The 13,076-nt window shown below is 37.9% G+C and overlaps 1 protein-coding gene across 1 annotated transcript in view; it reads left to right on the top strand.

Moving 5' to 3' along the window:
* The window catches only part of nol4la (nucleolar protein 4-like a), an 85,264-nt gene that overhangs the window by 40,655 nt on the left and 31,533 nt on the right, over positions 1–13,076 (top strand). The window contains exons 3-4 of the mRNA XM_062998736.1: positions 1,684–1,795; positions 3,953–4,062. Of these exons, the coding sequence (XP_062854806.1) occupies positions 1,684–1,795; positions 3,953–4,062 (222 nt within the window). The remainder of the gene's footprint in view (positions 1–1,683; positions 1,796–3,952; positions 4,063–13,076) is intronic.

The raw sequence follows: 13,076 nt of genomic DNA, 5'->3' as shown, positions 1-13,076 counted from the left end.
AAGAGATAATCAGTGTTATTCACTTCACCTCTCAGTGGTCATAATGTTATGCCTAGTCGGTGTATATGTATTTCATATGTGGCCTAGTGGAACCACAGACTGAACAGCCAAATCAGAATTTATACAACTTTTTAAATCAGCCAGCACCTTATTTATAATATTAGTCTTATTAAATTATAACCAGAACAGCTTTTGAATTTGTAATGACTCACCATGCTTAGTATTGAATGCATTACAGTATAAAATAAACTTATATTTATACACTGTGCTTGTAAACCAGTAAGTGTAAAGAACTCAAAGAGGCATAATGCTTATTTTCTGTTTTTACTTACAGTACAGTCTTGTTTTTATTAGATGGAATGAGATCTAAGATTCAGTTAGACAGAATGATTTAATAATAAGCACTTTTAGAAAGGTTTAATATGTAATTAGTCCTTATATTATATGTTACATTCTTCATTTTTATATTTTGTTAGATTATTGATTATTTATTTCAAATGAACTCAAAGCATAGATTATATTACATACATCAGTATAATATATGTATTAAATACATATATTTAGACCCTTTTTCAAGTTCAAGGGTCAATTGGCCAAAAGGTTTAGGAAACCTATGTAAGATAAGTAAAAGGACAACATGTCTTGAATTATTTTTATTGAATTATTTTTATTATTTTTTATTTTTATCACAATGGCTAGGGTGTTCGGCCATTCTTGTCTCAATCCAACCCCCAAAGACATATATGCCAGACTGGCCAAGTGCACTGCCAAGATTTAAACCCTGGACCACAGCGGTCAGTGGGCTACCACAGACGAATGAAAATCTATGAATCTACTCTGGGACACTTGACCAACTCAAAACTTTGATTTTCTGTCTTCCTCTATTGCTGTGAACTGTGCCCACCTGTGGTGATAAGGTGTAGTAGCTATGTTGTGTTAAATTGATCATTTTTAGTTGGGATGTAACTACAGAATTGCACACCATCCATCAGCTCTCACCAGGCAGGCATACAGCTTTAGATACAGTACATGGCTGTCTCAGGACAGACATTCCCAGCAAAGCCTTAATGCTTGATGTGTGTAAACATATTGAAAATAATTTCAATACATTAACTTCTTTAAAAAGGAGGGATTAGAAAGTAGTGTCTGGACATTTTGGAATTTAAGGTTACGCTCAAATCTTTTTTTGAGCTTCTGCCCTGGATTAAGCTGCTGTCAGGTCTTATAGCAAAGCTGCCCTGTGAGTCCAGCACAGCCATCCCAGGAGGGGAGGGCTGTCTGTGTCCATGGCATTCTGGGAGGTCTCTCTGCACAGCCCGAGGCGGGAGGTGGAGGACCAGGCGTCCCTGATGAGCCTACTGTTTCTGCTTCCTTTCTCCCTCTTGCTTGCTGCGAATAAAGGTCGCACACAAAGCAGCTGCAGCAGGACAGAAAGAGAGGGTGAAAAAGCCAAGACTTCATCTCAGCCTCATCAGCTCTCCTGTGACCTATAATACATGCACTAAACGTTCAAGCAGTCTAACCACCATCAGCTCAACAAAAACAAAATATTGCAGTAAACACAGTGTTTGGTTATTGCCCTACAGATTTCACAAAATGCACCCCTTTCAAAAAAATCTCCTCTACTACCATCCTCTGATCCTTCATTCTAATCCCCCCATTTCTTTTTCCTCTGGTTGCCAGATTGCAGAGACATACGCGTTCCTTCCCCGCGAGGCGGTGACCCGCTTCTTGATGAGCTGTGGAGAATGCCAGAAGAGAATGCACATCAACAATAGCACAGCAGAGTTCAAAGGTCAGACTCCTCTTATATGACAAGAACAATTTGTAATCTTTAGGTTAAGCCATAATTACTGACATTTGCTTGATGATTTTAATACGTGATTTTAAATGTGATTATGATTCGATTACAGTTTTTCATTTACACACATAAAGGTCCATAGTTCGTCACTATCTGCATTTAAAATATACTGCTATTACTCATACTAAACTAAATAGCCTTTAATGCATCTAACACCACTAATTTACCTTTTCCAAATGTAAAATGAATGCATAACTAGACAATTATTCTAACAAACCAGCCACAGTTAAAGCCAAACACATTTCTCCAAAAATCAAAATGAATAGCAATATAGATGACTATGATTACAAGGGGGCGGCACGGTGGCTTAGTGGGTAGCACTGTCGCCTCACAGCAAGAAGGTCCTGGGTTCGATCCCCAGGCGGGGCGGTCCAGGTCCTTTCTGTGCGGAGTTTGCATGTTCTCCCCATGTCTGCGTGGGTTTCCTCTGGGAGCTCCGGTTTCTTCCCACAGTCCAAAAACATTCAGTCAGGTTAATTGGAGACTCTGAATTGCCCTATAAGTTAATGGGTGTGTGTGTGTATGTGTGTCTGCCCTGTGATGGACTGTCACCCCGTCCAGGGTGTTACTGTGTGCCCTGCCCCCCCCCTCCCCACGAACCTAATTGGATAAGCGGATAAGAAAATGAATGAATGAATGATTACAAGGTTATTTTACTTTGTAGCCTGGCCTTTTAAAGTTGTGTTTTTGATTCTGATTGATTTGGTGATCTCTATATGCCCATATAAATATGACTAGCTTGACTGCACCAATTAAAATGACACAGTACAGGGTTCCCTAACCAAGGTTAGGAAAAAATCTAAACTGCCAGTTTTTGCTTTGAGAAAAAGACAGGTTAAAATTACTGCTTAAATATATTTTACACTGTCCACAGTCAGGCGGCTTGGTGGCAGCATAGATGCTTTCCATAAAGTAACCCTTGCTCCTGCTTTTCTTTGTCCATGTGTTCAACCGCACACTTCAGTAGGGCTTTAAAAAGCTGATTTTGGAGCAGAGCTTTGTTTTTTATGGGTGCACTTAGAATAATCTGTTTATTTGGGCACAACAAAGTCACCAGATAGAGATCAAAATTACATATAGGCTATATTTTATCATCAGTCTACAGTACAAACCGTGTATGAGCCACATCATCACTCAGCATTTGTTGTTAATCACTAATAAGTGGCTAATTCACCTTCATACTCCATAATTTATTTCCAAATCAATGAATGTAGTAGATGTAATGGAACTTTCAGAATGCTGGTTTTACAGTAACCCAAAGGAAGCAGCCCCACACATCATCTGCTTAAAATCTATTTCAGTGACATTACAGGCTTTATATTATAGCTTTTTGAAGTGTGAGGCGGACTCCTTTAGTCAGTGGACTTGTTTGAAACAAAGAAAAATCAGTGCTTATTGTGTTGGACTGAACAAAGACCCAGGATAGATGAAGTATTTTGGGACTATTGATCCTCAACATTGCCATCCAGTGGACAGATTGTTAAATGCTCTGTTTAAATAAGTTAATGGTTGTTCCCATTTGGGCCACCTGTAGACCACTGCTACAGACAACAATTACACCCTATTTAACATGTGGATTTGGTTATTTTTGCCACATTCGTTGTTAACAAGTCCCTGAAATCAAAGACATGCCCTACTGAGTAGGTCAAACTAAACAAAGAGACATTACTAGAATATTAGAAAGAAAAAGGCTATGCAGTGGTATTCTGAAGAAATGTTTACTTCAATCTTTGTTCAGTCTTTTTTTAGGGAAGGTCCTGTCCTGTTTAAGAATGACAGTGCCCTGATACACAAAGTAAGGTCTAAAAAGGAACAGTATGTCCTGTATGATGAAAATATAAACTTAAACTTCAAACACAGCATCCATCCAGCACAACTGGGCAACACAATCAATTTAAAACAGGTTTCATCAATACGGCTGAGCTAATGTATATAAGAAAAATCTTGTTAAAGGACTGTTAGAGCAACAATGGTGCATCAACCATGGTTTTTCTACTTTTGTTTTTGGAAAAAGACCTTTATCTAGCACATATGGCTGAAATAAGTGGATGTCTGTATACTATTAAATTAATGCTGATTCCTACCCCACAGAAAATGACCGGCCCACCTCTCTGGTCCCGGACCTCATCGACTACAACATGCCTCTTACTGCCACCTACCTGAAACAGATGAAGCTGCAGTGCATGAATACCAATGAACAGGTGAGAACAAGATGAGTGGTAGACTCTCAGGAGTGCAGACTAAACACTGAAGTCAAAAATAGTTGGCATCATTTGACTTACTTCAAAAATAAATACATCTATGTAGAAAACTTGTTAAAATGGACTTGTCCAGGTTTTGCACTCCTAACACTATACATTTTATGTTTTTTTTTGTACATTCGCAGTTTTAAACGGTTTTTAAATGTGGCCTGCGTGAAGTGCAGTTTTTGTTGAGACTGGATAATAAATATGCTTTTTCAGTCCTGGGGTTATTCTTGTGCCTGCACTTTTAAGGCATTTAGCAACCATCCATGTATTTCTGTCACTATCGACCATAGTTTTTCTATGACCCCGCTGTTTGTTAATATTTGACATATTTGACATAGAATGCCATGACTTTGTGTCTATACCATGAAACATTGAAGGCTTTTTCAGTTTTTGTGACTGATACACCTGTAATTTGGGCAAACACTATGTGACCGCTTCTAAACTCTGCAAGTTACCTTGTGTTGTTTTGAAATCTCACATATCAAAGTGCCTTTTGTCAGAGCACCAACCTAAAAGAAATCATCTGTGCAGCTGAGTTTGTGATTCTGAAACAATCACTTCATAGTCAGGTTTTATCTGGTGTTTATATCATTTTGCCCACCATCTGTATGTCATCAGTGACCATACAAACGGATTTAAAGTAATATCTGTTTACATGTGGCTGGAGGGCCAATACCCACAAGGCGAAAGTGACTGTCAGTTAAGGGAAACCCACACATCAATCATCTGTACCTTCATTCCCCCTTTGCAGACCATAAATGGCAAGGTTGCAGGACATAATTCTGTGACCCTGTCCAGCCACCAATCTCCATTGCAGGTGGTCCTTTTACACCCTGTGAGTCCCTGCAACTGACCTAAAGTATAGAGGTATATAACCCAGAATATAACCCAGCAAATCAGTGACTCCAGTAGAGTGGAACTGTGTTTAGGTTTGAAAGGACACATATTTCAATATTATTTTGTTTGGTTTTGCAGAACAGGGTCTTAATATCGTTATACCATAACCATTTATATAAAATAATACATGACCAAACATGTCCTTTAGCTGGATTATACAAGGCCTAATTGCTACTATATGTAAATGCTTGACTATTCAGTACATCACAGCACATGCATACTGCTGCAGCGAAAATTGTTTGCAGTACATGGTTGTCAAGGTAAACCCTTATAGCTTCAGTTGCCTTAGCAACAGTATATACCTGGGTACCTGAATAGCATTTTATAGGTTACAAATATACAGTACCTTTTATACCTCAGTTCTTCAACTTGATTTATATTGAGCAGGAATTAAAGGACGCAAGAATTCAACACTGTAAATGCTCATTTAAATCTTAATTACCTGTTTATGAGAGTTTTCATTACTGTCTGTTTTGTTTTCCATACTTATTATTGTTATTATTATTATTCAAGTTAGAACTGAACTTAATGTGACAGTTCTAAGATATACAAAGTGGCAAAAATAGTATTTCAAGGATTTTAGTGTACACATATTTAGTCAAAATATTGTATCCATTATCACTAAAAGATAAACCATGTCCATAAAAAGATGGGCATGTTATAATTGGTTATTAAACACTGTCCGGTGTTAGGATTATTAATAGGCAATAACAGTCTTTTAACACCAGGGAGCAGTGTTTACCTATTTTGCACACTGTATAAACTATATCAGCAACAATTAATTTCTGTACAGGGTTGGAAATAGAACAGATTGGTAACTGTTTATTCAGAGCATGATTATGTTATTATGTTATTAAACTTTTACTTAATATTGTATATGCACACTGTAATTCTAAAGTGTCAAGGGCTTTTAATCATCTTTAAATAATTGTTTTATTTTGTAAATTATATTTGTGTTGCATACAAAAATATGCAATCTGGGTATTGTAAATATTAGCAGTTTATTAGTGCTTATATCTTAATAAACAGTGCTGCACAATATAAATATGATAAATATTACAATCAGAATTTACTTTTCTATGTATCAATGTAAAAAATAAACTGATTGGATGTGAACATTTATTTAAGTTTTTTTAAACTTATTTAATGTTAATGTATAGTGATCTGTGCTGCTGTTCGCCTGCTTTTATACGTAGTTAATAGAATGGATAGGGAGGAGAGTGGGGGCGGGGTCACAGCTGCCAATCAAACTCTACAGAGCTCTGCCCTGTGCTCCTGCAGTACATTGGTACTTATCTATGGGCGTGGCTTGATGCTATAGACCACGCCCATTCATGCTGCTCCACTGCAAGTCGGTGTGAGATTCCCGCAGCAGGGATGGCACTTGGAGCAGAAGCACTGTGAGAAAAATATAAAAATGAACACGGTTTAAAAGCCCGTTAACTCTCCCCGTAACGGAATTTAAACACAAACTAGAGCTGGTACAGAAAGGTAGGAGCTTCATATTTGTATTTTCTTCGTTAATTATGAGCACATGCGTTGTGTTGCTGATTGCCTTGCGTACTAATGGCTAACCTTTTGACAGCTCGTACTTGACCTCAAATATGCAGACTGGTGCACTTACCTCTACAAACACCAAACCTTTACATTTATTTTATAGAGTGTGACATATGGACCAGGTTTTATATTTATTTGAACCCCGTGACTTTTTTGGTTAACCGCGCCTTGCTGCATTGGATCATTGTTTACATTTTTAAAACCGGGGCACATGGTGCCAACGTTTCCTCCCAGTACCACAAACCAGACACACTGACCTTTCAGCAGATGTGATGACACTTTATCACTCTTTTCTTTATCTAACATTAGTATTCTTTTTTTTATTTGATGAAAAACATTAAATAATGCTCTTACACTTTTATTACTGCTGTACCAGTTAACACTTTACATTCACTTGCAAAGCACATGTACAGGTCCTTCTCAAAAAATTAGCATATTGTGATAAAGTTCATTATTTTCCATAATGTAATGATAAAAATTAAACTTTCATATATTTTCATTGCACACCAACTGAAATATTTCAGGTCTTTTATTGTTTTAATATAAGAAGAGATAATCTTTAACGAGAAGAGGTGACCGGACCCTGAGGAAGATTGTGGAGAAGGGCCGATTCCAGACCTTGGGGGACCTGCGGAAGCAGTGGACTGAGTCTGGAGTAGAAACATCCAGAGCCACCGTGCACAGGCGTGTGCAGGAAATGGGCTACAGGTGCCGCATTCCCCAGGTCAAGCCACTTTTGAACCAGAAACAGCGGCAGAAGCGCCTGACCTGGGCTACAGAGAAGCAGCACTGGACTGTTGCTCAGTGGTCCAAAGTACTGTTTTCGGAAATCAAGGTGCCAGAGTCTGGAGGAAGACTGGGGAGAAGGAAATGCCAAAATGCCTGAAGTCCAGTGTCAAGTACCCACAGTCAGTGATGGTCTGGGGTGCCATGTCAGCTGCTGGTGTTGGTCCACTGTGTTTTATCAAGGGCAGGGTCAATGCAGCTAGCTATCAGGAGATTTTGGAGCACTTCATGCTTCCATCTGCTGAAAAGCTTTATGGAGATGAAGATTTCATTTTTCAGCACGACCTGGCACCTGCTCACAGTGCCAAAACCACTGGTGAATGGTTTACTGACCATGGTATTACTGTGCTCAATTGGCCTGCCAACTCTCCTGACCTGAACCCCATAGAGAATCTGTGGGATATTGTGAAGAGAAAGTTGAGAGACACAAGACCCAACACTCTGGATGAGCTTAAGGCCGCTATCGAAGCATCCTGGGCCTCCATAACACCTCAGCAGTGCCACAGGCTGATTGCCTCCATGCCACGCCGCATTGAAGCAGTCATTTCTGCAAAAGGATTCCCGACCAAGTATTGAGTGCATAACTGAACATAATTATTTGAAGGTTGACTTTTTTTGTATTAAAAACACCTTTCTTTTATTGGTCGGATGAAATATGCTAATTTTTTGAGATAGGAATTTTGGGTTTTCATGAGCTGTATGCCAAAATCATCAGTATTAAAACAATAAAAGACCTGAAATATTTCAGTTGGTGTGCAATGAATCTAAAATATATGAAAGTTTAATTTTTATCATTACATTATGGAAAATAATGAACTTTATCACAATATGCTAATTTTTTGAGAAGGACCTGTATGGCAGTGTTAGGTTTTAAATGATTTTTGCATTTTTTATTTTTACCAACCATTTTTTTTCATTGACTTTTATAAGATTATTGTAGGTTTTATTTTAAATCTGCTGGGTCTAAAATACACTCCATGGGGTCCATAAAGTCTGGACACATAGGCAAAATCCACATTTTTAATAAATAATTTCTTTTATATAAATTTTTCAACAACCTATTATGTTATTAGAATATTGATCAATAACATCTTCAATGTGTTGTACACTATTTGTGATGCAATATGTATGTGTGTGTATTTTAGTAAACATGTAGTTAATTACAGTTAGTTATAGTTGTAGTTTGACAGTGGTATTTTAGTAAACATATAGTTAACTACAGTTAGTTATAGTTGTAGTTTGACAGTGGTATTTTAGTAAACATGTAGTTAACTACAGTTAGTTATAGTTGTAGTTTGACAGTGGTATTTTAGTAAACATATAGTTAACTACAGTTAGTTATAGTTGTAGTTTGACAGTGGTATTTTAGTAAACATGTAGTTAACTACAGTTAGTTATAGTTGTAGTTTGACAGTGGTATTTTAGTAAACATATAGTTAACTACAGTTAGTTATAGTTGTAGTTTGACAGTGGTATTTTAGTAAACATATAGTTTAGAGTTAGTTATAGTTGTAGTTTGACAGTGGTATTTTAGTAAACATGTAGTTAACTACAGTTAGTTATAGTTGTAGTTTGACAGTGGTATTTTAGTAAACATGTAGTTAACTACAGTTAGTTATAGTTGTAGTTTGACAGTGGTATTTTAGTAAACATATAGTGTACAGTTAGTTATAGTTGTAGTTTGACAGTGTTATTTTAGTAAACATGTAGTTAACTACAGTTAGTTATAGTTGTAGTTTGACAGTGGTATTTTAGTAAACATGTAGTTAACTACAGTTAGTTATAGTTGTAGTTTGACAGTGTTATTTTAGTAAACATGTAGTTAACTACAGTTAGTTATAGTTGTAGTTTGACAGTGGTATTTTAGTAAACATGTAGTTTGCAGTTAGTTATAGTTGTAGTTTGACAGTGGTATTTTAGTAAACATATAGTTAACTACAGTTAGTTATAGTTGTAGTTTGACAGTGGTATTTTAGTAAACATGTAGTTAACTACAGTTAGTTATAGTTGTAGTTTGACAGTGGTATTTTAGTGAACATATAGTGTACAGTTAGTTATAGTTGTAGTGTGACAGTGGTATTTTAGTAAATATGTAGTTAACTACAGTTAGTTATAGTTGTAGTTTGACAGTGGTATTTTAGTAAACATGTAGTTAACTACAGTTAGTTATAGTTGTAGTTTGACAGTGGTATTTTAGTAAACATATAGTTTACAGTTAGTTATAGTTATAGTTTGACAGTGGTATTTTAGTAAACATATAGTTTACAGTTAGTTATAGTTATAGTTTGACAGTGGTATTTTAGTAAACATATAGTTTACAGTTAGTTATAGTTATAGTTTGACAGTGGTATTTTAGTAAACATATAGTTTACAGTTAGTTATAATTGTGGTTTGACAGTGGTATTTTAGTAAACATATAGTTTACAGTTAGTTATAGTTGTAGTTTGACTGTGGTATTTTAGTAAACATATAGTTTACAGTTAGTTACAGTGGGGCCAAAAAGTATTTAGTCAGCCACTGATTGTGCAGGTTCTCCTACTTAGAAAGATGAGAGAGGTCTGTAATTTTCATCATAGGTACACTTCAACTATGAGAGACAAAATGAGAAAAAAAAATTCAAGGAAATCACATTGTAGGATTTTGAAAGAATTTATTTGTAAATTATGGTGGAAAATAAGTATTTGGTCATTAACAAAGTTCAACTCAATACTTTGTAACATAACCTTTGTTGGCAATGACAGAGGTCAAACGTTTCCTGTAAGTCTTCACCAGGTTTGCACACACTGTAGCTGGTATTTTGGCCCATTCCTCCATGCAGATCTCCTCTAGAGCAGTGATGTTTTGGGGCTGTCGCTGGGCAACACGGACTCCACAAATTTTCTATGGGGTTGAGGTCTGGAGACTGTCTAGGCCACTCCAGGACCTTGAAATGTTTTTTACGGAGCCACTCCTTCATTGCCCAAGCGGTGTGTTTGGGATCATTGTCATGCTGGAAGACCCAGCCACGTTCCATCTTCAATGCTCTCACTGATGGAAGGAGGTTTTGGCTTAAAATCTCACGATACATGGCCCCGTTCATTCTTCCCTTAACACGGATCAGTCGTCCTGTCCCCTTTGCAGAAAAACAGCCCCAAAGCATGATGTTTCCACCCCCATGCTTCACAGTAGGTATGGTGCGCAACTCAGCATTCTTCTTCCTCCAAACACGACGAGTTGAGTTTTTACCAAAAAGTTCCATTTTGGTTTCATCTGACCACATGATATTCTCCCAATCCTCTTCTGGATCATCCATATGCTCTCTGGCATGCTTCAGACGGGCCTGGACATGTACTGGCTTAAGCAGGGGGACACGCCTGGCACTGCAGGATTTGAGTCCCTCTCGGCGTAGTGTGTTACTGATGGTAGCCTTTGTTACTTTGGTCCCAGCTCTCTGCAGGTCATTCATCAGGTCCCTCCGTGTAGTTCTGGGATTTTTGCTCACCGTTCTCATGATCATTTTGACCCCACGGGATTGAGGGAGATTATCAATGGTCTTGTATGTCTTCCATTTTCTTACAATTGCTCCCACAGTTGATTTATTCACACCAACCTGCTTGCCTATTGTAGATTCACTCTTCCCAGTCTGGTGCAGGTCTAAAATTTTCTTCCTGGTGTCCTTTGACAGCTCTTTGGTCTTGGCCATGGTTGACTGTTTGAGGCTGTGGACAGGTGTCTTTTATACAGATAACGAGGTCAAACAGGTGCCATTAATAAAGGTAATGAGTGGAGGACAGAAGAGCTTACAGGTCTGTGAGAGCCAGAAATCTTGCTTGTTTGTTAATGACCAAATACTTATTTTCCACCATAATTTACAAATAAATTCTTTAAAAATCCTACAATGTGATTTTTTTTCTCATTTTGTCTCTCATAGTTGAAGTGTACCTATGATGAAAATTACAGACCTCTCTCATCTTTCTAAGTAGGAGAACCTGCAAAATCAGTGGCTGACTAAATACTTTTTGGCCCCACTGTAGTTAGTGTTAATTAGTTATAGTTTGACAGTGGTATTTTAGTAAACATATAGTTTACAGTTAGTTATAGTTATAGTTTGACAGTGGTATTTTAGTAAACATATAGTTAACTTCAGTTAACTCCCAGCTCTGCCATACAGCCACTGTTGGGTTCTTGAGAAAGTCCCTTAACCCTGTCTGCTCCAGGGGTGCTGTATGATGGCTGACCCAGTGCGCTGACCCCAGCGTCCAAACAAGAAAGAATTTCGTTGTACTGTACGTCTGTATAGGTATATATGAAAAATAAAGGCCTACTATTCTATTAGTGATATTTCCTGTGTGTCCAGACTTTAGGGGCACCCTGTATATGCCCAAATGTGTGCCCACCCTTCCTAATTAATGAGTTTATATGTTTCAGCCACACCCTTTGCTAGCAGAAGTATAAAATCAATATTACAACAAATGAGCTTTCAACTTTGTGTTGACAGTTTGAGGGAAGCTCTTTCCTGTTTCTTGTGCTTTATGCACAAGCGAGCTCCATAAAGCTCAAGTGTGCATTACCCTGCTTTATGCCCAATTTGAACACCTTTGAAATGAATTGGACTGTTGACTGTGAGTCAGACACACTTCAAAATCCTCTGGTGAGTCTTCTCAGTAAGAGTTGACACTTGTAAAGCTGTTTGGGGCTAACTGTCAGGGTATCCATATACTTCTGGCTATGTAGTGAACATACAGCAACGTAAAGTATTAATTTAATGGTGTAGTGAGTGTAAATGTCCCCATATAAATAGGTCTATATTGACTAGAAAACTACGACTAGAATATCCCTGTAAAGTATTAGGGCCAAGTCTTAGAAATAGTCGGCACTGAGGAGAGGCTTAAAAATCCTTCCTGTTTTAATCATCCCACCAGCAGCAACCCCAAAAAATACTGAAATGACTGACGGACTGTTGTTTTCTCTCTCTCTCTCTCTCTCTCTCTCTCTCTCTCTCTCTCTCTCTCTCTCTCTCTCTATTTCTCTTTATTTTCTCACATTAATCGTTTTCATGTCCACAGGCGATACATTTGTGTCTATCACTACAACATTCAGAACACATCCACTTTGCTTAAAGAATTGCTAAAACATTTATTTTCTGATAAACAGTAACCGCTACAGGCTTTCAAAAGTTAGTTTCAGGTGATTTTTGTGAAGCTCTTCCAGGAAACCATAACCCAGGCTTTACAATCTTGCTCCCACTTGATCCTGCTTTCTGTGTCTTTTCATCCCCTGTCCCATGAGGCCAGAGGAAGCTGGAGAGCCGCCCTGTGTGCTAAATCCTCTCTCAACTCATTAGACAATTTGCCAGAACCTCCCTTCTTCCTCTCTATATCTGCTTATTGCTTCATCCCTCAGCCTCCTTGTTCAGACATGACTGCATCTTGCTCGCCATGTACATTTGTTTCTACACTTACTGTCTATTTCATCAGCTCCATTTACCATATAGAAGCACTTTGAAGTTCTACAATTACTGACTGTAGTCCATCTATTTCTCTTCATTCTTTTTTTAACCTGCTTTCACCCTGTTCTTCAATGGTCAGGACCCCCACAGGACCACTACAGAATAGGTATTATTTGGTGGTGGACCATTCTCAGCACTGCAGTGACACTGACATGGTGGTGGTGTGTTTAGTGCTGGTATGAGTGGATCAGACACAGCAGCGCTGCTGGAGCTTTTAAACACCGTGCCCACTCACTGT

Source organism: Trichomycterus rosablanca, chromosome 7 (genome assembly GCF_030014385.1).
Source record: "Trichomycterus rosablanca isolate fTriRos1 chromosome 7, fTriRos1.hap1, whole genome shotgun sequence".
In the NCBI taxonomy this organism is placed as follows: Eukaryota; Metazoa; Chordata; class Actinopteri; order Siluriformes; family Trichomycteridae; genus Trichomycterus; species Trichomycterus rosablanca.
The sequence above is the reverse complement of the archived record's forward strand: the minus strand, read 5'-3'. Positions and strand labels throughout refer to the sequence as shown.